Below are 27,870 nucleotides of genomic sequence, written 5' to 3'. Positions count from 1 at the left end.
AACAAAGACCACCAGGTTTCCCGCTAACTCCTTCACGAGACTTAATGCTGCTCTTACATCTCTTTACATCAGCTCTTGATCAACTTGCTCCAACACTTTCCACTGTTTTACTATTAAATCGGTCAATTGTTCATCAATCAACAAAAGAAATACGTTCAACTTTAATTCACTCAAATTCTCTTTGACAAATATACATCAACATGATCATAGTAGAGAAGAATCCCAAACACATTAAGATCTAAAGTCAGAGAGAGTATTGATGTATACCTTCAATGTTTCACCATCTTCTGTCAGTTACCTTTTAAGTACCTGGAGGGAAACACCAAAAAAGTTAATAGCAAACAAAAAGTTGTATTTAAGTTGTAACGATTATAGACAAGAACTACCAATATTAAGACATATGGTTGAGAAAACTAGAGCATAAACCTATAAAGTGCATACACAACGAAGAAATACTCAGTTCTCATCAGATGTTTTGGTTACACAAGTCTTTGTTTAGCTCGTTTCCTGGCAAAATCTGGGAAACCAAAACCCAAATTGTTCAGAACTAGTGACACGGGTAAAGAAACTACAAATCACGTAGAACAGAAACGACGTAAGAATGAACTGAGGACAACCTAAACTACAAGCAGAGCAATTAGAATTGTTTGAAACCCTTCAAGGGGGTGGAATGGACACAATGGTTTTCAATGTCATTTCACATAAGAAGCTATTAACTATGTGAAGGACTTTCTGATGCAAATGTAAATTTATTTGTGTAAAAGTCACGGTTTGCCAATTTCACATGAGTTAGTGAGTTCCAGAAGCAGTATTTCTAAGTTTTTGAAACGGAAGTCACCTGCAGAAGCTAACATCATCATACATACTCAGAAAATTAAGATAGAAATACGCGTATTCATAAGACTTTCCTGAATTTCTGTTGATACGGAATATTCAGCATGTGAGCCCAACTGGAATTTTTCAATACCCTAAAACACGTACGTATGGCATCGGGTCACAAGACCAAAATGGATTTTCCAATGCAATCTAGTCTGCTCAGAAAACGTTGAATGCTGACAACAACATCATTGGGTATAAAACACACACATTTTGAATCTTAGACAAGTTTTAGAGAATCAACAATGCGGCTGTGCATATTGTCTCCAAGACTTAACCCTACCAATGGTCCCGAATGGCTCAGGTAGAGAAGCATTCCATCACTAAAACCAATTGACAAAAACTTGCAAATATTAGCTAGAAAGATCAAAAACAGTGGAAGGCGATGCAAAACAAAACAAAAAAGCCAAGTTAGATGATAGGACTGCTAATACGATACCACCAATGACATCAAAGACTGATAGATATGACTCGTTTAAAACCGCCAACGACATCAAAGACTGATAGATATGACTCATTCAAAACAATACAAAGATGGGGCAAAAAATATAAAATTAAAAGTGAAACTTCTTCACAGAAATGAAAGCTACCAGATAGCAATATCATCTTGAACTACCAGCCTAATAACTCATTTAAACCAGCTTTCTTCTACTTGGCACAAGCTGAGCACCAAAGAACTCTCTCAGCAGGCAGCTGCTAATAACTCCTAGATATCGAAAGCAACCAAGATTCATAGACAAAAAAATATCCCACTACACACTAGTGGTACAAATAATGGTGTATATGAGGGTAACGAGTAGGAACCTTAATGCATCCAGTTCGTTACAAATAAAACACAAATGCTTGAGGGGGGCAGGGGAGAGAACATATTCATCTTATTTATTGACTAAAACACACCTTATCAGTTACTACTCGTGTATTAGTAGACACTAAGAGGCTACCTAAAAACGAATTTCTAATGAGTCATGCAGAGATTGACTTTCCATAAACTAAATTTGTAAATCAAACATGAAAGTTATGAAAAGTGTCTCAATCAAAGACAACCAATTCTATCAAAAATCCATAATCCAATTCAATAACAAAAAATAAACTCAAAGTAACGTGATATATTACCGCAGAGTAAATTCCCAAACCTCCATTTCTAAGCAATCAATTTCCCATCTTCAAGTTCTAAATTAGTCCCAGTAATAGACCCATCAAACAAACTAAACTCCCCACCAACTTCCTTACTTATCTTCGCATTACTCTGTGTAAAACCCTTCCATCTATTCGCATTTCATCAGTCATCTGGAAAAATCAACAAGGAACAACATAAAAATCATATGAAATTGGTTATTCAAAGACAAACACAGATTCTATAAGTTTGCATAGACATATCTGACCGGTATTTACTTAAATCTAGGAAGCCAATGATCATCTTCACTAACAGAGTAAGAAAATCCCAAAATTGAAAAACCCTAGTTTAAGATCGAGATGAAAAAAACAAATACAAATAAAAATTGAACATCTATTGCAACAAAGAAGATAGACAGCGTTAGGGTTCATGAAACTATACATTTTTGAAGCTCCAATAGTCTTCTTCTTGTTTATTAATTCTTCTTTTGTCTGAGAAAGAGTAAAGAACAAACCATTTTAGATCAAAATCAAACAAGATCATCAAAAACAACAACATATTAAGCTCGGGATTATACCTCAATCGTTGGCTAATAGATCGAAGAACAATTATTGTCACAAAAAAAGGGTTTTTTTAATTTTAGGGACAAAATCAAATTTTTAGGGTTATGAATGTTTCAATTAGAGGCTTTTTTTCGATTTCGGATTGGTTTTTGATTCACGGATTAACAAGGATTCAAAGATTTTTAGGGTTATGAACACGGATTAGTTATGAGGGTTTTGGTTAAGGCGGAGTTAGAAAGGAGAGAACAGACCGAGAAAGAGAAAGGAAAGCAGAGAAAGAGGAAAGTTAGAGGAGAAAAAAAGTTTAGGTTTTTGTATAAAAAACTTTGGACGTTGGATTCCTCCTCATACGGATTGCAGAGATTTATCAACGGTAGACAAATAATAATGGGTTCTCACATGGATTAAGACAAATGTGTTTCTTTTGAGCATAGGTGTGTTTTTTTTGAACTTTCGTAAGACCAAAACCCAAAGTTTCGTATTTCGAAATACTCTCATTTTTGGTATGAATGTAGAGTTTTATAGGAGGAGCGTGTCACCAAAATCTTAGCTTCAAATTAATCATCGTTTAGATGTTTTAGAGAAAAAGGTGTCACCATGTCAAGATTATGTCATTATAACCATGTCAACGAATCATACCCCTACATAAAAATCAGAATAAATTTGGAAATTTTTATCGACCTTCTGACTATATATAAATCCGAAAAACATATAAGAACGAATCAGAAATGAAATCAAAAACTGTTACTCTTTTTCGATTAAACAAAATTTCAAAACTTAATGACGATAGATTAAGGGTTTCGTTAAAGATTCAGACTTACAAGTGGAAGAGATCAATAAAAAAATCTGACAAACATTGGTAGGTTTAGTGATCAGGTGTATATTCCGACATAGTAGGAGACGACATTGAGGATTATATGAAAAATATTCGTAGGTTTATTATTCTGATGAAGATTCCGAGTGGAAGAAGAGATTATTTAGGATAATGTAACATATATTAGTAGATTTAGAGCTTCAGTGAAGATTCCGACTTAGTCGAAGAGGTCATTAAGGATAATATGAACAATATCGGTAGATTTAGGATTCTGATTCAATAGAGGAGGTTATTAAGGATAATATGAAAAACACTTGTCAGTTTATAGCTCCAGTGAACTACTATAAATCGGAAACTACGTAAGAATGATGATTCCGACCATTTATAGGTAAAATTCCATCGGAATATTCTCCGAAACCTTAAACAAACCTTTTCTGGCGACTTCGAGAGATAAAGTGGCCCGAGGTCGAAACCTGACCAGGAATGGACTACTATAATTAGGAAACTTCATAAGAATGATGAATCCGACCATTCATAGGTAAGATTCCATCGGAATATTCTCCGAAACCTTGAATAAACCCTTTTCTGGCGACTTCGAGAAAGAAAGTGGCTCCGAGCTTGAAACCTGGCCGGGAGTGGACTACTATAAGTCGGAAACTTCGTAGGAACGATGAATTTGACCATTTACAGGTAAGATTCCATCGGAATATTCTTCGAAACCTTGAACAAACCCTTTTATGGCGATCTTGAGAAAAAAAAAGATGCTCTAAGCTCGAAACCTGACCGGGAGTGGACTATTATAAGTTGGAAACTTCGTAGGAACGATGAATTTGACCATTTACAGGTAAGATTCCATCGGAATATTCTTCGAAACCTTGAACAAACCCTTTTATGGCGATCTTGAGAAAAAAAAGATGCTCCGAGCTCGAAACCTGACCGGGAGTAGACTACTATAAAGGTATGCATATTGATGGTGAACAGTTAGTTATTTGCTTGGGAAATTTTCTAAAAGATCAATTTTAAAGATCAAAAGGGTCATATTAGAACGGTATGCATACCGGGCATCTGTATTTTGAAGATGTATTTTATTTTTGTTTGGAACGAATTAAGGATATTTACAGTAACAATAACCACTGAATAATGCGAGGCAAATCCGCATTAAATTTCAAATTGCTTTCTACCATTGGAAAATCCAGCATAAACCCAAATAACTGTTGACAATGAGAAGAAATCCATATGATGATAATAATTTGGGAAAATTGCTATCCTTGATATTTCTTTAGAGAGAATCCTTCATATTTCGTCACAATAACCATGGAAAACATGCTTGATGTTGCAAAAATAGATCCCTTGATGTTCTCTTTTTAAGATTAAATAAAATAGAAGCAAACACAAGTTTACTACTGATCAATTACAATCTTTTCTTTGGCATCCATAAACTTGTTTAAAAAAAATTCATCAACTCATTTTACAAAACCATGTATTATTTATTCCAAGTCCAAATTTTTCCTTTTCTGTTTGAGCATCTCATCTCCAACTGCGAAACTTTTGATCCAGTTGCCTGTAAAACCCGAAAGATGTCAACATAAAAAATGTGTCCAAAATCGCCAATTAGCATCGACTCAAAATCATCATTACTAGCAGCTTTATCTTTCCTATAACTTCCAACAAATAAATAATGACATCTAATTGGAATCTAGAACACTCAAAAATTAGTACGCAGTTCAGTAACTAGGAACTCGGTGAATATTGCCAGTAACAGCACCAGAGAGAAACGAAAACTCAGTTAAAAGGATTCCGGCGTTACATAACTAATGATATACATATGCTAATGCTTTCCTGCATAAGTGATAAAAATAAATGACGGGGAAATCAAGCTGCCTGACAAGAAGTAAAACAGGGTTGCAAGTCCAGATTCAGTTAAAACGACAAACTGCAATGTAACATGTTTCATTGGATAATGTTGGGGACTGAAACCTTCTTCTTATGGATATACTGAATTCTGAAATTTCATACAAACAAGAATTTAAGACCCTACAAGGGCCACAAATAGCACAGAGCATATAACATCTACAACATAAACAACATGAATAGGTACATGCTTTAATGGTGATGAATCAAGAGGTCACATCTGATGCAAAGATGTAAGGGTCCATCCGATTTCTCCATCATTGACTTCTTCCAAGCAGACACTACAAATTAGTTCATCCATGGGAAACTTTGGACCTCCTTTTTCTTTACCAGAACCTTGATTACTCTGTCTAGTGAGGAAATATCAATACATGAGAAGAAATTTTACATGAATAAAAACCCAAGAAGGGGGAGTTCTACTAGAATTGTATACTATGTATGAAACTATAGTTTGTCGTAGTGCAATATGTGAATGAAAAGTATCAAAACAGAAACCTCTTGCGCAGGTGAGAAGGAGCTCCGCTGCTGTAATGAATCTTCACTGAACAGCAAAAATTGATGTTCAAAACCTAGAGACGCTTCACAAATGATTAACATCTAGGTTACCTACCGAACTAAGGTAAGACAGAGAAAACACGTTCTACAAGTTGAGACAAAGAACATACTACTTGCCTTTCTTGACCCGCAACCCTGTACTTATGAACAAGAAGGGCATTAGCTCATTGAGGTAGCTGGGAAATAGTATATGAGTCAGCTTCCCCCAGAGTTACAAATTCTGCAAGAGAAATTAAAACCATTCGATACCATTAGAAAATTGGCCTTTCAAACAATCTTTTAGGCCTTTAGTCATATGTAGAATAGTAACTTCATGCATTGTCATACATATTAAATCTTCCTGAAACATAACCTAGTACATTACCAGATATGCACTCCAAGTGCCATATACCTAGTTCATCAAAATTGTGACCAAGAAGCGGAAGCTGGAGTCTTAAACCTTGTAATCCACCTTTTGCTGACGACATAGGAAATCGAAACTTGGTTTGACCTTACAATGCATCACTGGAAGGCCCTCCATGAACGTAGGACTCAGCTTGAATTTGTCGCCAAATTTCATACAATTTAGAGATTGCTGCCACTAGAAAAACACTGAAAACTACCCAGACCTAAAAAAGATGGAATTACAAAAAAGATCAGGCATCCCTATAACTATTATGTTTAAGCACATCTTGTCAGTTCTAATGGTTTCCAATGATACAAGTAAATGTTGTGAGGCAGCCTAGTACATCAGAACTAAGAAAACCATAAGCAAACACATAATGACCTATCCACACTCAGAAAAAAGGGGTAAACAATGAAAAATGAATAACACAACTGATGCGTTTATTAGAAGTAAAGTGATAGAATAATGCAATTAAACAGAATGGATACCATAATGATTATGCCCATGTATCAACAACACAACGGAGCCTGAGAGATAATGAACACCAAAATGATTAGCGCAGGGCACAATGAAAGATGAATGGGGTTGTGGATGTATATCGAAATTGAGCTTCAACACATAACTACATAAGACAAGGTGTTGATTTCTGGTATTTCCTCACTGAGAGACCAATAAGCTAGTACTTCAATTTAACCACTAATTGGTCGCTCTTAATTTATCTCATCTTTGTTTTCAAGTTTCACATCAAAAGCCTACCAAAACCTCGGAAGAAATCACAACTGAACTCTGTCTTGTAGCTTAATCTAAACACTCTAAGTCTAGGAATTCTCACTGAAGTTAACTCTACCTTTGCAGGCGTTGAGCATTCCACAAATTTACCATATGTTCAATCAATCCGTTAAAGAAAGCAAACATATTTTGGGAAATATCATGCATTTAGGTTAGTTAATGTAAATCCAATTTCTAAACCCAATGTTATAATAATCCAGACAACACCCAATTCGCATAGCATGAAATCTGAGAGACTTTAGACAATCTTAAAGCAACAAAAAAAGAAAGAAAACCAACTTGTAATTGATCAAGTTCAGCAAAATTAGACGATTTGGGAGATCAAAATTAAACTCCTAATTCCTTGATTGACTGAGATTCAATCCTCTAATTCCTTCAACCTAGATAGATCGGTATTTGGGAGACAAAAATTAAACGGATTTGAGTTCAACTGATATAAAGGAAGAAAGATGATCGAGTTCTTCAGGTGTGTAATGGTTGAAAGAGTTGTGTCGGGTGTGGTTTCGGTCCTTAGAAGATTTGGGAAAATAGCCAAGTTAGGTTACGGTTCCCATATCATTTTGGTTCCAGGATATAAGTTGTTCTCAGGTTCTAAAACTAAAATTGGTTCCAAACAAAAGATTTATAAAATCCTATAATTTTATTTTACATTTTCTAAATTTTAAAATAAATCAATGTGTTAGCTATGTAAAATTGTGTTACTACTAAAAATGACAAAGAGTTATAAAAATGGGGTGGATTTTGGTATACATGGATTTTGGGTAGGAATATTAGTAATAGTGATTTAGTGTAAAATGTGTTAGGGGTGTATAACTAATGATCTCACACTTTCAATAGTTATTTAGTTTTTATGAATTAATTCCAAATTATGGTAACTAATTCTTAATTTGCTAACTTTTTATATGAGTTGCTAGATCTATAATAGATTATTAGAGTTACCAAAAAAGATTTTGTTAGGAATCCTATTGTTACAAAAACCCAAATTTGGTGTAGTGGTCTAACATGCTTTGCGTCGTGCTGAAATTTAAGGCGTGCAGTGCGGTGCTGTGCTTTTTAGTCAAAACCATACTATGCCATGTTGGCGCTAGCTCTTATTTTATGTTTACCCGAATAGAATATTTTCCAGCAAGATAATTATCATGAAATTAGAAAAATAATCAAAATTTTGGATATAATGTAATTGCATAATATGACATTATGGGATGATCATATATGGATAGGTTAGAATCAGCAGTCCAAGCAATCCAAGGAGCACATCTCCTGAAGTCAGATGATACTAGTCCGAATTGCAACGCATGGATCCAACTCTGTTATGCACGGCTTAGACTCACAACAACGTTGTGGTTCAGTGATCTTGTGAACACTGGAAAGGTCGCAACTTCGAGAAACCGCAATTATTTTAAAGTCTGACCGTTGTGAATCCCTTCAGAAATGCAACTACCATTATCATATGACTCCCGACATCTTTATCTTGCTCATTTTCTTCACCTCTTCGCAATCTGCCTCTTGCCAAAGATCTTGGTCTCTGCTTCTTGGGTTATATGGTAGTCTTTCCCTGCATCCCACAAGAGGAGCCTCATCAGTCTCCTTTGCTGAAACACCAGCATTCAAACAGTTCATAACACTTTCAGGCTCTTTCTTTTCCATCAAATGATTCACCGGTGACTCAAGATTAGAGTTAGACTATATGGGTTTAGGGTGACTTTATGAAGCTAGCTAGCTCTTAACAACATTGAAAGTTCTTGTGTTAGTCGACTATTCTGGTCGGTCTTTAGCTTGTGAAGGTCTATGTGAAGCCATGGTTAGATAAAATGAAAAAGATAAAATAAAAAAGGCATACACATCGCAGAACTAGCAAATTACATTTTCCCTGGGCTTCATGGAATCCAGATCTAACATTGTTCATGAGATGATCAGAGTTCACCTACCGAAAGTGTTTTGGAAGGCCCAAACTGCTGCCAATGCCTTTCTGTCCTTTCATGAGGAAATAATGCATGTCTAGCTACATCCAAAAAACATTAAGCGCTATAAAAATTGCCCGTTTCAGTCCGTTGTTCGGCTAGCTGAGTTGGAGGGACAAACCCATCGTGGAGATGAGAAATTATTTGCATCCTTTGTCTCTTTCTTTGTTTCTGCTTCTTAATATCGTTGGTTCTGGACATGCATGGTAACAGCTCAAGAAAACATCCAATGGCTTTCAGGATATCCGGAGTTTCCCCTCTACAGTGAATGAAACCGTGACTTTCAGTTTCAACGTCGATTCCAAAACCAATTGTATTGCTTCAAAGAAAATCCAAACACATTGCAAAGTTTATAGAACCACTGTAACTCTAGCTTCCCAGAACCGGTTTACTGGGGGGTCATGTTCTTTGGAGCACACAATAACTAGGTCCACCACCGCCAGAGAAGAAGATGACTAAATAAGTGGTGGTCCCATGCATCAAAGATGAAGAATGGGACAAAGTTGTCCTGTACATATCATGCATGCATGTGTGTTTGAAGGTTGATCATCACATCACAAGGATGATAATGAGAAGACATGAACATCATCCAGCAAAATTGAATCCAAAAAATCCAACACCACCACACCACCACCCAAATCTGTCTATACATTCCCTTCCATCCCAACACAGTACCTCCTTTACATTTCCTGCTTAAGAGAATATTAAAGTGGGTTTCATTTTTCAGTGTCACTCACATGACACCACAACAGCAGATCTAGTCAAGACACACGAGAAGCCTATGAAGGACCTCATAGCTCATGTACCCCTTTATTCAGGTCACTTGACGCAAAAGCTGATATGACCTTCGGAGTTGTTTCTAACGGACTATCGCTGAGATAAGGTTATAGGACTACCTAGGGTCTAGCTGAGACTATATGCAACATGGTACTACTGCTGCGGTGCACTGTATGGTAGAGAACCATTGGTAAAGTGAAATAGTTGCAAGGGAAAGAATCCAAAAGAACATCACAAGAAGAGAACAAAAAGAAATTATACCATGGGGCTTCTTCTTCTTCTTCACGGAAACAAATGATCGTCCTATCGTCCTCAAATCACGTGAATCAAAACTACAATTTTTTTCTTTCTTTCTTTCTTAGCGGTCAGTCAGTCATGATAACGACGTACTTTTGGAAGACAGAATGGAATCATGGAAAATTAAGCTAGGGCATAAGCTAGGACAAGATGACACCGCTGCTGATCGTGTTAAAGCAAGAAAACACGTAACTTGGTTGTGGTTTCTAGCGAGAATGACTGAGAACATTCTGCTAAAAAATTTACAGGCGTTTTTCAACTATAGGTCATAAAACTATATTTATTATGCTTCAAAAACAGAAAAATGATAAACATTTGTTTCAGTGGTTTGTGATAAATTAACAGGTATAAGAGTTTCACGTTCTTCTTGCAGTTGTATATTCTGTTGCATGCATCTTAATGATAAAAATAATCAAAAAATAAAAAATTACAGAAAGGAGTGGAGGACTGTCAGTTTTGATATTTGTTTGTCCTCTCGATTAACATCCTAATGGCAACTCTGACATCGCCAAAAAGTTTTTGAGTGTTATAAGAAATATTATTGTTAAATTTCACTTGTATATGATTCACTATAGTCACTACCAATGACCAACAAAATTAAGCTGAAATAAATGGTTGTCAATATTTTAACGATCACTACACCATTTCCATGATTTTGTCACAGACTTTACCCGCTACTAATTGAATTTGTAACGGTTATAAACGCACTAACTAGGCCGCTATTAATAACTGTGATTGTGTTTTGTAACGATTTTATCTGTGACAAAACGAAGATAAAGTCACATTTGAAAAGCGTTACAATAACTAAAGCCACAATTGGCCTAATTTTATGATAGCGACACGTTTCTTTTTTGTCACTTTTATATTAACGGGTTTAACTGTTACTCTCTATTAACCACAATTCAAAGTATGACACGTGCCTTTAAAAGTCACATTTACAGCAACGCTTATAACTGTTACTGAATCTTTGCAACGATTTCTCTGGCGACACGTGCCTTTTTTGCCACGCTTATAGTAACAATGTTATTGTTGCAATAATTTGTAACAGTTACTAAGAGGACACCTGTCTTCCTTTTGTCACGTCTTAAGATGACGCGTGTTGTTTTTTCTTCACAATTTGTGTGACAGTTATAACCGTGACAATTCTTTCTGTTACAATTAAAAAAAATGGGTAGCCCAGAACATTTTCGTGGACCTGGATTCCAGTTTACATGCCTGTAATGCAATTAAAACTGAACTTGGAACCCAGGCCTGCAATTTCTTATTTTGTATTCTGCAGTTCATGCATTCTCAAAGAAGATTGATACATTCATTAGGAATACAAGTACAACATAATTGTTCCATTAGTTATGAAATTTAACCCAAAACTATTCAAAGCTAACACTCTGAGCTGCCATAGAGCTCCTCAAAGTAATGCAGCCCTTTAATGACGCGTAATTTGTCCAGCATGTGCCTCACCATCAAGCCTTTAATATTTAAAAACCCAAGCTGATGAAAAAAATGGTATTCAACAATCAATGACTGACATGATGACTGATTCAATTATTCAAGAAAGTGAAAACACATTTGTTCCGTAAAATTTTATTAAGAGCAGTAATTGTACGCTGTCCTAGTGTTGGTGGAAACTGAAATGACTTGGTACAGGTTTGGCCACTCGGCATTACTGGAGAATAAGAGAAATGCTAGTCACTAACTAGGTAGCACCTAATCTAGGCTCCGCGTAATTTTCATCTAAATGTCAATATACAGCATATCAAAGTCTTTTTGTTCGGGAAGGATTACTACTCTTTGTAATACAAAATACAATGATTCTCACACATATGAATCGAATTTTCTTTCATCCCCAGATCTTTAAGCATCGACTTTATCGTTGTGTATTTTACTGGCAAATTGTTTCCTTTCGGCAACCAACCCTTTATCACACCCAACAAACTATTTACACAGTCAGATGAAATCTTATATGTTTTCTTCACATTGTGCAGCTCCACAATTACAGCTAGGATGCTAGTATTACAACCAGGATACAACTTGTCTTCAGACAACTGTTTGTACCTGTAATATCGCTTTCCCAAATCTGGTTCAGGAACAAATTCTTCAGTTTCAACTTCTTCATTACCACTAACACCATCACCCCGATCAAAAACTCCATAAGCAGCATCGACAAAGGAACCCAAATCTTCTATTACACATTCTCTAGCTTGCTCATCATTCATTTCAGTTGGTATAAAATTACCACTTGGACGTCTTATCGTACTATCACCCTCTTTTTCTCCATGAAAGAACCAAACAACATAAACTCCTGTCAATACCCTTCTTAGAAAGATGTTTCCTCACTTCCCAAATTTCCAAACGTTTCCCATTTTGACACTTAGAGCATGGGCAAGAATATGTTGTGTCCGAATTACCATATGTAGCTGCATAATTCATAAAAAATTTAACCCCATCTCTATATGTTTTGATAAATATGTCTGGTTCATTCATCCAAGCTTTATTCACAAAAACCGACATTCTAAAAATATGTCTTAAATATCAAGATTTTAAATAACTTCCTTCTTTCAATGAACAGGTCATGTATTCTTCAGTTTCATCTAGCCTGACAAATTCAAAAAATATCGAAAGTTAAGCACATTGCCACGTTTCTAATTTAGTAATACTAAAAAGGGAAACAGACAACTCTGATTATGGTTTGGATCAGAACTCTCCAAGATGAATCAAACCCATGTCTCAAGCGATTGTTTGGCATTTTCTATACTTACTGAAAGTTTAAGACAAACAACTTTGGGATCAAACACTAAACCTACTGATATTAATGAAAATTGAAGGAAACAACTTTGGATTCTGTAACACAGTTCATCAAACACTTAACCTACTAAAAATTATACATCATCTTAGATTGAGTACGGGGATTCATATGAGCTTCCAACTAGGATAATGGAATACAAATACTAGATACCGTAGGATTAGGGATTACAAACAATGATTACTCTTTCACCCAATTTCATATAACAAAACAAATTATCAATTCATTCCTAAGAAATTTGGAACTCATAATCACTTACCTTGCCGAAGAAATGGAAGAATCAACGAAATTTATCTTCACCAGAATCAAATCTCAGCCATCTTCTTCATCTTCATCGTTCACAACTTAGGTTAAATCAATCGACATGAATACCAGAATATATAACCTAGCTAAAATTGATCGGGTTTAGATTAAAATTCAGATGTTCTTTTGGTGAACGACTAACTTTCAGAAAATTTTACACTCTCAGAGGGTTTCAATGGCGGCACGCACGAAGAACAAAGAAGGAAGAGTTCTCTTATTTTGTATTTGTCTGGACAAAATTCGATACAAAAGGGATTACATTTGTTCAAGTCAACTTTCTGCTAAGTCATGGACTGTTGACTTAGTCTTGATGCCTTTTTTCTAATATTAAGAAAATGAAAAAAAAAATTGATTTATAAAAATTAAATACAACTGTTAGTTTGTGAAAATGTTGGGAAAATTGTGACAAGAAAATTTCTAAGAATGATAAATTTGGGGCTGTTTTAAATGTGTTGAAAATTTTGGGTGGAATCATCATTTCTGATTATAATTGTTATTGTTTAGATAATTATCAACAAATATTATTGTGACTAATAAAAGTCCTAAGTATTATCACGAATACAAAATTTAATAACAGTTATAACTGTTGCAGGACTTATCACAGGTGTATCTGTGACTGAAAAATAAACTGTGACAGGTTGCACTGTTACAAAATCCTGGTTTTGGTGTAGTGGATCTGAATTCGAAATTTATCAGCATAATAATTTTTGATGGCCATCATGGAAGAGAAAGAAAAATAAGTACTGAACTAATACCAATATAATGAGTTAAAAGTTTGCCGACAATTCACGGGTTTATAGCAAGGTTTGAAAAACGGCCGTTTTTTCCGAAAAACGTCCGTTATAACGCTCACGCCCATATACCGTGCCCGTGAGGCTCACCAACACGCTTACCTAAATAACACCGATAAATAGGAAAAAATGGCGTTATTTAGACCCGTTATAACCGTTTTCACACCTGTGATTACCGTTTTTCTAAAATTAATATTTCAGTTTTTTTCTTCTAAATAACATTTTAACACACGTTTTTTACACCGTATTTTCCGTTTTCATACCGGTTAAACCCGTTTTTAAGGAAAAAAAATTTGAGTTGGAGAAATTCTTATACAATTTTTAATTTCAAACTTACAACTAAAATTTCATAAATAATCATTAAACACTTCAAATTTTATAAACTTACAATAAGTAACCTAGTGACAGTAGTGCTTGAAATTTTAAACTTAGACAAACCAACTTGTACCGGCATTTTTTTCCGACTTATTCAAGTATTTTCTGTTTTCTCGACGATTCTCAGTTGATTCCTCCTCCTCTTCCTCCGCCTCATATTGGTTCGCGTAATGCATTTGGCTGTCGTAGTTAACAGTATCGTCATCTTCATAACCATAGTCTTCTTCCTCATTATCATTACGATTATCTACTTCATTATTGATATTAATATTGGAATTATACTCTTCATTAATTCCTCGGGTATCTTCTTCTGGACGATCTTCAGTGTAATGAGAATTGTATATGGGATTTTCATTTTCATGACCTTGTGTATTGTCTCCAAATGTTAGGTTACCAAAGTCATAAACAAAGTTACTCACTGGCAACCTTTGATATGAGATTTCAACTTCTGGATCATGCCATTCGTATGGTGGAGGGAGAGGCTCTGGATTATTAATTGCTTCCTCTTCCAATTCATTTAACCAATGTTCTTCCTGAGGTAAAACTGGTGTTTCATCATCCCTTACTATCCAATCAAGCATATTTTCATCTGTCAGCAGGCTATGAACACCGTGGACATCGATGTTATGTCGCTTTGCTTTACCTTGAACTCTTTGCTGCTCCAATCTTAAATTGTACTGAACATATACCAAATCGTTTATTCTTGACGAAACTAAACGGTTGCGTAGTTTGGTGTGAATTCCTTCAAACACACTCCAATTCCTCTCGGATCCAGACGATGTGTTTGTCTGGCTTAGTATCTTTACCGCGATCCTTTGGAGTGATGGAAACTGAGCACCGTATGACAACCACCAGCTTACAGGATCACCTTGCAGAGCATCCAATCTTGCTGATGGTGATGCAAATTGGCCTTGCATCATTTGCATTCTTCCCGCCTAAAAATATCAAAAACTGTGAATAGAAATTCATATAATTACGAAATTAATTGTTAATAAAAATTCACACCTCTAGCAATCATGTCGCTTGTTCTTGAGGGCTACTAATCATTTTTGATATAACTTCACTGAGACAAATTTGGGGCTGAGAAATTTCATTGTTGATGAGATTGGCTGCTGGGTTGTAGATATAATATGGATTCAGAAAATGCGCTGCAACATGAAGAGGAGAACTCAACTGATCTTTCCATCGTCGGTTAATCACACCTACAATAGAATTATTTCGAGTTTTACCCAAACCCCTTTCTATAGTTTCCACACATGTAGAAAGTGCATGAAACAAATAACCCATGGTAGGTTTATCTGAATCCAAGAAACAGATCATTTTCAATAAAGGACCAACCATCATGCATGCATTTTGGCATGTGTGCCAAAACATCTCATTCAAAATAATGTTTTTCACATCTTTAGCCGTACGAGTTTTTCCTTCTGGCGAGTTCACAAATTCTTGGTCTACAAAAAGACTCTCGATTGCATTACGTTGATCAATGATACTTTTGATTGCGATAAAATTTGTCGCAAACCTTGTTAAGCCAGGGCGCAATAGATTGCGTCCCCCAGAATGTTGTCTGAATCTAGCAAGAACCCAACCATGATTATAAATAAATTTACTGATTTTTCTAGCTTCTGAAATCACACCTTTAACAAAGGGGAACCTTTCAGTATCTTCCAACATTAAATCCAACACATGAGCTGCACAAGGTACCCAAAAAATGTACCATACTCTATGGCCAATCTCATACCTATTAAAACAAAATGAGAAATGAATTAATAATATATAAAAATAAACAACTGTAATTAAATTAAGTTGTAATAGTTACCTGCGGCTTTGAATTGGGATCCTTGATCAGTTACTATTTGCACAATATTTGTCGGACCAATATCTTCTATAACCGGTCTGAACAAACTCATCAAATACTCTGTTGTCAACCGATTATGCTCGATGTCAACGCTTTTCAAAAATGTTGTCCCATGGCCACTGTAAACTAAGAAGTTTACAATCGTATGGTTATTTTTGTTTTTCCAACCATCTGACATGAGTGTACACCCATAATCTCTCCAATAATTTCGTTGGACCGACACCACATCCTTATGAATCCTTTGTTTTTCCTGCCTTAATAATGGGTTCGACAACTTATAGGAAGCCGGAGCTCTGTATGATTTTCCGAAATTTGCAACTGCATTGAATGCCTCGTGGTACTGAGTTGAGTTGGCCACATTGAAAGGAATATCATTAGCATAGAAAAAACGTCCAACAGAAGAATCACCTTTTTCCCGGCATGTTTTACTTCTCCCAAAATTCGCCATGCTAGGTTGAGAATCCCTATTAGTATTATATTGTCCTCCCATATCTACAGACATCCTAGGTGCTTGGTGTGGTGTACGCATTGAAGAACTAGGTATGTCCATAGAGGCCTGTGGACGCTGTGATGTACCTTCTCCGGCATTAGTATTCTTACTTTTTCGTCCAAAAAGGTTCTTCAACTTCGATAACCCGCCCATTTTCTTTTGTGTTACCGGCGCTTGTTCTTCTTCATCTATATCATGCACAGGGTTCCACGGTTCATTTTCATACATATCTTGAATTTTTGTATCTTCATATTCAGTTTCTGGTACTCGTTGCCGTTTTTCTTTGTTTCTGTCTTGCACCCATACTTTTGCTAAATTTTTAATCTCAGGTGGCACATGCATGCAGGGAGTAATTGTACCTCTTTGTTGTGCCAAATGCATTTTGAAACGCGAAATTCCCGCAGACACTTCTTTTTCACAAAAATTACACTTCAACTTTTTACCATCACTCATTACAGTACAATATGCATGAAAAACATCTCGTTTTGCAGATGTTGATCCTTCCATTATATTCTGTAAGTAGGAAATTTCACATAGCAATAAGTGACATATATAAATACAAGTTAAGTGGACATATTCCATCAATATAAAAATGGTTAGAGTAGCATTATAATTAGAAATCACAAGTTGCATTAGTCATTTACTCAACTTGAATATTAAAAGTTGAAATTAAGGATCGTGTAGCCTCTCATTTTTTCATGATTGAGAACAGGAATACAAACATACCATACATCAATTCATCATGCCATTTTTTTATAAAGAAACAATGATTTTTTACGTGCCAACTGATTCAAGTTGATGGACTATTTAATTATGAATATTAACATTTATTAAAACATTTCTTAAATAAATGATAATAAAATGAACAAAAAATCTATATTTCTTAAAACATTTCTTAGATAAAAATGAAACATTTATTAAGTAAATATACGTTAATAGAATGAATATTTCTTCACTTAACATTTCTTAAATATTTCTCAAACATCATGAAAGAAAAAAACATCGATATTTCTCAAACATCTATATTCACTACTCTAACATCATGAAAGAAAAAAACGATAATAAATAAATTAATAACGTATTAATAAATTATATCTCTAATTGAATGAAAAATCTACAAAAAATAATTAATATTACCTCTTAAACTTGTATTTGAGAAATTCAAAATGTAAAGCATTCCTTTGAGCAAGAAGCAGAGAACCAGAGGTATTGATTTCATTTCAATTCTCTTCTTGTCCATTTAAAGCATTCCTTTGGGCAAGAAGACATAATAGCTAGCAAATCGAAATATTCTTGAAACATTTGGAATCTCGTTGCATGCGTATATAAGCACAGGCTAGCTATGTCTTTGATCATGAAACCAACTACTCTTTTTACTTTTTTTTTTTGTTTTATTTCTTTAACTTTTGAGTCTGAACTCTAAAGTACAGACCACATGTAGCATATACTGTACACACCTCCAAATGAAAAAGAAAAAGATAAATCGACTCCCTGACTTCCCTCTCTCACTCTCTTTTTCTCTAGCTAGTCTCTGACTCTCCTCCTGTTGCATTCCTTGTTGGTTAGTCTTGTAGCAAATAGCTAAAAGCCTAGGAGTATTATTTGACAACAAAGTTTTGACTGCTTTTGAATCCGAATATGCATTATTGAAATATTTGGGAATGCATTGAACTATTCGAGTGACAACTTGAACATATCAAGTGGATAGTGATAGTATGCGTGTATAAATATTGTCGGTAGACGATAACTACAATGCATTATTATAAGTCATAGACTTAGGGTTGTGAATTTTACTAGATATCCATAAATTTGTATGTTAAAAATCCATAAACAAATAAATAAAAAATCAAATAAATAAATTAAACCAAAAAAAATGAAAAAACGTAGTAACAACGTTATTTAGACCCGTTGTAACCGTTTTCACAGCTGTAATTACCGTTACATAGGAAATTCAGATCACAAATTATTTATTTTTCTTATTTAACCGTTATCACACCCGTTATTTAAAAAAAAAAAACGTCAAAAAAACGCGTTTTATTCCTATATAACGCGTTTTTGACCCAAAACGTGCTCACACCCGTCAAAACACGTTATAACGGTCACGCCTAGTACCTGTGATCTGGGCCGTGACCCGTTTTTCGAACCTTGGTTTATAGCAAGGTACAATCATGATGGTACCTTTGAGTAATTGTTTTGCTGCACGGATTGCCGACTGGTTGAAAACTAAGCCATATTGTATAAAATTCAGTGGGCAAGAAATGGCCCTTTGTGTTTATTATAGTTGGTTCTCAGTCAATTATAAGAACTAATTTTGTTAAGATCTTCATGAACCATGAAATCCAAAAGTAGTGGAACATTTAAAAAGTTGAACAGTAGCTGTTGCAAAATGAGACAAATATTGGACGAGTTTTATATAAAGTCAGAGTTCACATGTAAAGCAGTAGCAGTGGTTAAAAAAAAGAAGAAAAAAAAACTAGTCCATGGACCACATTAAAAAATGATCAAAAATACAGAAAATTTTACATTTTTATACATCTATTTTTAGAAAATTCTCAAATGGTAAAAACAGATGATGAAAATGATAAGGCAGCAATGGGACAAAGGATAAGTAATGTGGATGACAAACCAAGGGATGCACGGTCAAGCTACAGCCAGCGAAATTGTGAGACAAATTAAGATCTTGGAATTGGGTTGTGAGCCAACTTGGTCCTATTCTTGTTTCTGTCTCCAACTCTAAATGCTTCCTACAAGATTGAGGTGATGCAAAAAAAAAAAAAAAAAAAAATTAAACAAGATAAGATTCGATTTCCTGCACGTCGGTTGTCATCGTATAGTGGAAACACCCATTTCACCCTCATTAGATCAAGAGGTATGCAAGTGATATATTTTCTGCCTTTGACATTTTTACCATGGCCTGTTCTTGGATACTTATGCTGGCAAGTCAATATGTAGAACAGTAGAGGTACCAAGTGAGAACTGTGTAAGAGTAACTGTGCAGTCAATGCTGCTAAAATTGCAGTAGGTACAGGTGATTACTGATTGTTGGACAAATATATCTAAGTGGTAGTTTATACAGTACTTACAGAACTGATTTTAATCCACTTAGAGAAATCTTGAAATTTTTACCATGGATTAATCCCAGAGTTGGCTTTCAAAACCAACTTAACATCACGTCCTTAAAAAGAATTTGGGAGCGAAAATCCGGGTCATAAAGTCACTCGAAGAACACACACTTAACTGTCAAAGTCTAAGAAGTGGAACTATCCGTGTATTTATTAAATGGAAGTGGAGTAAATATAGTTACAGAAATTTAAGGTTAGTTTGGGCAATAGATTTCTCAATCGCTAGTGGTCACAGATTCACAGTTATTCTTGAACAAGTACAGTACAAACAGTATGTAATATTTAACGGCCATTACAACTAGAATTATTTGGTTACTGTGTCTTCTTGTTGTAGGACTATTAGTAGTATACTTATCATCACTTCACTGCTGTTTTTCATTCATTCATGGCAGGATAACACACACAGAGTAAGAGTGAGCAAAATGAAGTTACCTGCTGCAATGGGTCTGCAACTGTTCTTCATCTCATTTACATTAATGGCTTTATTGCAACAATCAACAAGTTATAACAATGAAGTCTCATTGAAACTCAATGATGATGTATTGGGTTTAATAGTATTCAAATCAGATCTTCATGACCCGTTTTCAAATCTTATCTCATGGAATGAAGATGATGTGAACCCATGTTCATGGAACTACATTAAATGTGATGATTCAACAAATAGTAAAGTCATTGGGGTCTCATTAGATAACTTGGGGTTATCAGGAAAGTTGAATAGAGGATTAGAGAAGTTGGAGAATTTGCAGTCTCTTTCTCTGGCTCATAATAACTTCACTGGTAATATTAGTCCTCAGCTTTCTCATATTGCTTCTCTTCAAAAGCTTGATCTTAGTAATAACAAGTTTTCTGGGAGAATTCTTGTTGAGTTCAATCTGAGTTCATTCAAGTTTCTTGATTTTTCGGGTAATTCGTTAACCGGGGAAATCCCGGATGCTTTGTTTCAGAATTGTCTTTCTTTGAACTACATTTCAGTGAGTGATAATCTTCTTGAAGGTTCAATTCCTTACTCTCTTCAAAAATGTGTGTCCTTGGCGAATCTCAATTTCTCCAACAATCATCTCTCTGGCAGTGTAGATTTTGCTAATGGGATTTGGATGCTGAAGAAGTTGAGAACAATAGATCTTTCAAACAATCTATTTTCAGGGTTCATTCCAAATGGTGTTTATGTTCTTCACATCTTGAAAGAAGTGCATTTGCAGGGAAATCAATTCTCCGGTTCTTTACCTGGAGATTTCGGGTTATGTCCACATTTAACTCATTTGGATTTCAGCAATAATCTCTTCACTGGAGGAGTTCCAACCTTACTTCAAAGGCTCAAATCTGTTACATTTTTCAGCTTATCGAATAACAAGCTAACCGGCGGTTTCCCGAAATGGATTAGTAACATGTACAGCCTCAAATACTTGGATTTTTCCAGCAATGCTTTCAGTGGAAACATACCTGCATCGTTGGGTGATCTTCAATCGTTGAGTTATTTGAGTTTATCAGACAATCAACTCTCCGGGAGCATTCCTAAGAGTCTGTTTGAGCTGGGACTGACAGAAGTCTACTTGTCGCGGAATCAATTAACTGGTTCAATTCCACCAGGTTCAAACCGAATGTTCGACTCTATTCTCGCGTTGGATCTTTCGCAGAACAAGTTAACAGGAGTTATTCCTGTTGAGATTGGTCTATCTTCACATTTGCAGTACTTGAATATATCTTGGAATGAGCTTCATTCAACATTGGCTCTTAAACGAGGTTACTTTCCGGATTTATCCATGTTAGACCTGCGTAACAATGCGATATATGGGTCAATTCCTGAAGAGTTATGTCAATCCAAGGATTTAGCCATCCTGCAGCTGGATGGAAACTCTATGACAGGTTCAATACCTGAAGAGATTGGGAATTGTTCGTCACTCTACATGCTGTAAGTCTTTTCCTCAACCTTAACTGCACATTCTTCAATAGTTTAACTTAATGGTGAAATGCCAATTTACACCAATGAATTGCACCTTTACTTGCAGGAGCTTGTCCAACAATAGCTTGCAGGGTTCAATTCCAAAGACGTTGTCGGAGCTGAAGAAGCTTACAGTTCTCAACTTGGAACTAAATGAATTAACCGGTGAAATTCCGCAGGAGCTCGGGGGCTTAGACAATCTTGTTGCAGTGAATGTTTCATATAACAGGCTTACTGGCAGGCTTCCTACCGGTGGAATTTTCACGAATCTAGGAAGAAGTTCACTGCAAGGTAACTTGGGCATATGTTCACCACTGTTGAAGGGACCTTGTAAGATGAATGTCTCAAAGCCATTAGTCCTTGACCCAAGTTCTTACAACAATCAAATGGGTGGTGCTGGTAACTCGAGACCAAGATTTTCTGAGTCTGCACAATCCCGGCAACATAGATTCTTCAGTGTTTCTGCCATAATTGCCATATCCGCTGCTCTACTGATTATTCTTGGTGTTGTTGTGATAACTCTACTTAATGTTTCTATGAGAAGAAGGCTAGCATTTGTTGATACTGCGCTGGAAAGTATGTGCTCAAGTTCTCAAGCATCAGATATTAGTTCAGCTGGTAAACTTGTTCTGTTCGACTCGAAATCATCTGAAGATTGGGACCATAATGCTGAAACACTACTTAATAAAGCTTCTGAGATCGGAAGAGGAGTGTTTGGTACAGTTTACAAGGCTTCAATAGGTGGACAAGGAAGGAGTGTGGCCATAAAGAAGCTGGTGACATCAAATATACTTCAAAATCCAGAAGATTTCGATAGAGAAGTTCGAATTTTAGGAAAAATGAAGCACCCAAACCTGATGACAGTGAAGGGTTATTATTGGACACCTCGCTTGCTGCTTCTGATAGCTGATTACGCTCCAAACGGAAGCTTGCATTCGAAACTTCATGAGAGATCTCCATCTAGTCCTTGTCTGTCATGGTCAAATCGATTCAAGATTGCTCTTGGAACTGCAAAGGGACTTGCCCATCTGCATGAAGCTTTCCATCAGCCGCTAATACACTACAATGTGAAACCGAGCAACATCTTGCTGGACGAGAATTACAATGCAAAGCTATCAGATTTTGGACTAGCAAGACTACTTACAAAGCTCGATAAGCACGTAATAAGTAGTAGATTTCAGAGCGCACTGGGCTACGTGGCGCCAGAATTAGCCTGTCAAAGCATCAGAATAAATGAGAAAAGCGACATTTATGGATTCGGTGTGATGATTTTAGAGCTTGTGACAGGGAGAAGACCAGTAGAGTACGGAGAAGATGACGTAGTAGTACTCAGTGACCATGTTAGAGTTCTTCTTGAACAAGGGAATATGTTGGACTGCGTTGATCCGAGTATGACAGAGTATCCTGAGGAAGAAGTTCTGCCAGTTCTCAAATTGGGTTTAGTTTGCACATCTCAGATACCTTCTAGCAGACCATCAATGTCAGATGTTGTGCAAATATTACAAGTTATTAAGACCCCAATCCCACGGCACATGGAAGCATTCTGAGGAAAACAAACCAAGAACTGTAACAATGTGTTATTCAAAAGCTGTCTAATTTTTTTGTATCTTACTGTAATGCATTCGCCATTGTATTTTTCAAGGAAAAAGTTCCCATGTAAGTGATTTTAGCTCCAACTAATTGCCGAAAATTTAATTCTCTGACCACAGCAGAACTGAAATTTCCTGCAATACTTGAGTTTGAGTCGCACTACAAAAAGAAAAAAAGAGATATAAAGAAGCGAACCTCAAACCCTGAGAATGATTTTTTTATAAATTATTAAACCTTTGAAGATCTTTCATCGTGGTCATTTATACAGTAAGTCAAGTGCTTGTTGCAACATAGTACAAAAATAATGCAAGTATATTGCAAGCTGGAGTCCAAAGACATGTGTATTTCTTCAATCTGTTTCTTCATCTCCTGCAACAAATGAGCCCGATGTCCCAATTGGATTCAACATTTCCATCCCATTATCTTCTTCCTCATCAAACATCATTGGCTCCAGAACCGGGTCATCTAATGACAAATTAGCCAAATCAAGTTCTGGTTGCCCTTCTAGATCACTGTCCTCCCCCACTATGTCCCAAAACTTCGTCGGGCCTTTGCTATAATTCCACACAAGAAGCTGTCAATATCTTTAACTTCATATGGTTAATATTGAAAACAATATCAAAAGAAATGTATAAATTCAACTCAAATAGAGAGAGAGAGACCAATAGACTTACACATAATCTTCTGTCCTACGGGACATGAGCCTCAGGTTCGAGTGAACATACACTAGATCTTCAGACCGAGCTGAAGCAGATTTACTCTTAATATCATAAATCATTGAGTATGTCTTCCAATTTCTTCCGCAACATGAGGATGAAGCTGGCTGTGAAAGAAGCCTTAATGCAAGGGATTGTAGGAGAGGTGTACCAGATCCAAAGTTAGCCCACCATGATATTGGATCGATATCGTCTCTTAATTGCAAAGCTTCCATCTGATCAAAAGGTGCAGATCCCGTCGCAAATTTTCCATATTCATTCTGGATTTGTCTCAGCAGGTTAGGATTATCATAAAGTCGCCTGAAACAAAGTATCCTCTTATCAGCTATTTCTGGATCCTGATGGGGTGCTAAGCATTGACGTGTGCCCCACTCACCTTTAAGCCATGTATGGCTGTAATATTTCGGGTTAAGTGAGTAAGCCAAGCATAGCAAAGCGGTATCATTTTTATCCCATCTCTCAACCAAAACAGACTGAACTGCGTTACAAAAGTCAGAGTTATCAACAAGAGTATCTTTTTTCTCATTCCTGAAAATTACGGATTGTACTTGTTCCAGCATAAGTCCCCACATTTCCCAAACTCTGTGTAGAATGGCTTCATTTGTATCTGCAATCCCCATCATATTAACTATTGGTTCTGTAAACTCTATAAGATAATCGACTTTTCCCCACCATGAATCGTCTTTTATCCTAGTAGAGAAAATCTGAGCTTTTTCCTTGTCGCTAGTACTGTAAATTTCCCAATCAATATCAAATACCAATTTCATTAAGGCATCCTTGACCTCCTTAACCCTCTTTGCTAACACAATTGTTGTAGCAAACCTTGCTTCAGGAACCTTTAACAACCTCAGCTGACCATACTTGTTGTAAAATGATGAAGAATACTCGTTGCCAACTATAAAATCTCGAATATTCTCAAGATCGCTCTCAATATCAGGGATCCACTTAAGCACTTCATATCTTTGGGTGTTTCCTATGCTGTATTCAGGGTTACATATATTTTTAAGTCCAAGATTCAGAGTATGAACTACACAAGGAGTCCAAAAAACATGAGGATATGTTGCCTCTAGACTTAAAGTTGCTGCTTTACAAACAGAGGCATTGTCAGTTATAATCTGAACAACTCTACTTGGACCAACCTGATTTATCACCTCCGTTAAGAGCTGAGACAGAAACTTCGAGTCCTCCCCCTTGCCGGAAGCATCCACGGCCTTCAAAAAGAACTGCCCATTCGAAGATACTGCCATAAAATTAACAAGGGATCCCTGATTTCGATCTGTCCAGCCATCACACAAAATAGAAACCCCTGTCTGGTCCCAAGATGATTTTACCTTGTCGAGCATTCTTTCTATGCGTGTTTTTTCATCTTTCAGTAGATTAAACCGCAACTGATCGTAACTTGGAGGGGAATAGCCTTTACAGTTGCTGTTAGCGACAGATGTAACAAAGTCTCTCCAATAAGGTGATCTGGCTAGGTTAAATGGCAGGGCACTAGAGTAGAACAACTTAGCAGCTTTTTTATCTAATTCATCTCTACCGGCAGAATCAAATACCGTAGGCGAAATTTCTTCATCTTCCGTCTTTCTCTTCTTCACTTGCATAAAATGACTTGATATAGGCAACGGAGATTCATATATACTGGAAGTGCTTGTAGAGACAAGTTTCTTTTGGTCTGAGCTAGCGTGCTCCTTGTGCAAACTTTTAAGCGACTCATAATCAACTTTTGGACAGATTCTGATCCCTTGGCCTTTAACCTTAAGTAAATGTGCCTTCACTCTCGAGTATGATCCATTATATATAATATTGCAGAAGTTGCATCTGAAAGACCTGTTCCCTCCTCCACCAGGAGATTTATCTAACTTCACCACATGTCTCCACAAAGGGGCATCATTAACAGTACTACCATCCTGGTCACTTGATCCTGTCATACTTATATTTTTCCCGGATGGGGTACCCATGAATAAGCTAAAAACTAATCCTGAAAGAGATGCATACAGGTGAACAAATGTGCCACTTGTTAAATATGAGCAGATCCGTCTACTCGTATAACATGTAAATCACTTTCGACTGCTTATACCTGCAAAATGATCAAGCTGTAACGGTTCAATATTCACGGAAAATCTTTAGCAAAAGTTAATCCAGCTTGATTTCTAACAATATAAACAAAATACTTTGCGAAGTATCCAACATGGTTATTCATACAAATGCAACATGTCCTAGAACAGTAGGCAACAATTGAAATTTTCATTTGTTGTGGAGGTCCAGCGAGCGAACTCTTATCCAGAAATTCAACAAAGACTGAAAACCACTATAGATTAGAGGATCTGTATAATGAATAGACTAGGTATGTGACATCGACATATTACAGTGATCTTTTTCAAAAGACATAATCACCACTCAATGAAACTCCTGAATAACAAACAAACTGAGGAAAGAACCATTTGGCCTCAAGAAAAGCAGACTCAAATCTTATGAAGAGAGTTTGTCCGACTTTCTAATTCTGAAGAAATATTTCTAAAGTCGTCGAAACTAAACAAGATTTAAACACATTTGTGATACACTACATTGTGTTAAGGTAACTAGCAAGATTCTTATATCAACTATCGACAACTTCGAAAAGTCTTCTACACTAGCTTCCTACGTGTATTGCAATCCAAGTTACATCACTCCACAAAATCCAAGGAAAACTTATTACTAGGTACTAACATTGCACAGCTAAAGAATACACTAGTTCTGTCATTAAACCATATGGATTGTAACAATGTCGGAACTATCAATGCCTAATACTCTCCTAGATCAAATTAATGAGAACCATAAAGAGATATATCAAACCCCACATCTAAAATTAAACTCTTTGAAACATACTTACTGCTGGGTCAAATCTTCAGCATGAAAAAATCACAGTAATTTGATCAACTTTAATGAAAACTGGATAAAATGCTACATATAATTCATAACTATTTAAGTAAAGTAAATATTCAAGGTTATTGGCAACGAAATCAAGAATATCCAACAAAGATTAGAAGATGAAATCTTTTAAGTTTTATAGAGAAAACTCAAATAAATCAATCAATCTAGTTAAAACTATGTAGAGATCACAGAATGAATCAATTCTAATGGGTTAGAAGACTTACAGATGTATTGTAGAATGGGAGAAATTGATGGTTCGAGTTGGGATTTAGGGTTTCAAAATTGACTCACTCAAGAAGAAGAAGAAGAGGATTTCACTGTTACCAGTATTTTTTTTCCTAGCGGGCACTAGCTGGAAAAATGACATGTCGAAATTACAATTTTATCCTCTAGAGTCCAGGGCAATTTCTCGAATTTTGCGCCCACTATGGAATGAAACGAACAAACAACAAAAATGGATTGAATTGGATTCTCAAACCTAATAGCCCTATATTGGCTATCAGCACAAAAAAAAAGACACCAAAAATGGATAACCAAACCAACAAAAATGAATGTTTGTAAGTTGAAATGGAGGAAGTGTCACGCGGGATAACCTATCTGGGCCACCAGACACAGATTCAGTCGGGCGACGAAGAGAAGGTCGTTGAGCGACAATGGCTCACAACAAAAGTCGTCTCAAGATTCCGGTAGAATTCGTGTCCCAAGATATTTAATGAATAAAGATGAAAACATACGTAGAGATTACTTATATTCTACATTTGATGTTGGTAACGGTACTTAACAACAATAAGTGACCTTTTTTCTCTATCACGATGATTGATGTTATCAGTATCTTCACAAAAATTTTCAAATAAAATCTCTTAATATCATGGTAACTCTATTAGAATTCGATCTTTATGTGGAAATAAGATGGATCACATATCTCTGGTCATCGTTG

The 27,870-nt window shown here is 36.0% G+C and overlaps 2 protein-coding genes across 3 annotated transcripts; one reads left to right on the top strand and one right to left on the bottom strand.

Annotated features, from left to right (window-relative positions):
- The first annotated feature begins 20,107 nt into the window (after positions 1-20,107).
- LOC113315422 (probably inactive leucine-rich repeat receptor-like protein kinase At3g28040) lies at positions 20,108-23,421 on the top strand. The gene is made up of 2 exons (XM_026563698.1): positions 20,108-21,687; positions 21,785-23,421. The coding sequence occupies exons 1-2, from the start codon at positions 20,201-20,203 to the stop codon at positions 23,262-23,264; spliced, it is 2,967 nt and encodes a 988-aa protein (XP_026419483.1). The 5' UTR covers positions 20,108-20,200; the 3' UTR covers positions 23,265-23,421.
- Positions 23,422-23,489: 68 nt separating this feature from the next.
- LOC113315428 lies at positions 23,490-27,251 on the bottom strand. Of its 2 annotated transcripts, none has more exons than XM_026563710.1 (3): positions 27,158-27,251; positions 23,982-26,100; positions 23,490-23,881 (listed from the first exon to the last, which is right to left on the bottom strand). In XM_026563710.1, the coding sequence occupies exons 2-3, from the start codon at positions 25,979-25,981 to the stop codon at positions 23,833-23,835; spliced, it is 2,049 nt and encodes a 682-aa protein (XP_026419495.1). In that variant the 5' UTR covers positions 25,982-26,100; positions 27,158-27,251; the 3' UTR covers positions 23,490-23,832. The 2 variants fall into 2 exon arrangements, with proteins under 2 accessions (XP_026419495.1, XP_026419491.1); XM_026563706.1 differs by having other exon boundaries at positions 23,490-23,861.
- Positions 27,252-27,870: the final 619 nt, after the last annotated feature.

Source organism: Papaver somniferum, chromosome 1, assembly GCF_003573695.1.
Source record: "Papaver somniferum cultivar HN1 chromosome 1, ASM357369v1, whole genome shotgun sequence".
Taxonomy (NCBI): Eukaryota; Viridiplantae; Streptophyta; class Magnoliopsida; order Ranunculales; family Papaveraceae; genus Papaver; species Papaver somniferum.
This window is presented reverse-complemented; position numbering and strand designations above follow the sequence as displayed.

Coding starts and splice junctions, on each gene's coding strand:
- LOC113315428 (XM_026563706.1), bottom strand. CDS start 25,981: ATGGGTACCCCATCCGGGAAAAATATAAGTATGACAGGATCAAGTGAC. Junction 23,862..23,981: donor CGTAGGACAGAAGATTATGT/GTAAGTCTATTG, acceptor GTGGAATTATAG/CAAAGGCCCGACGAAGTTTT.
- LOC113315422 (XM_026563698.1), top strand. CDS start 20,201: ATGAAGTTACCTGCTGCAATGGGTCTGCAACTGTTCTTCATCTCATTT. Junction 21,688..21,784: donor TGTTCGTCACTCTACATGCT/GTAAGTCTTTTC, acceptor CTTTACTTGCAG/GAGCTTGTCCAACAATAGCT.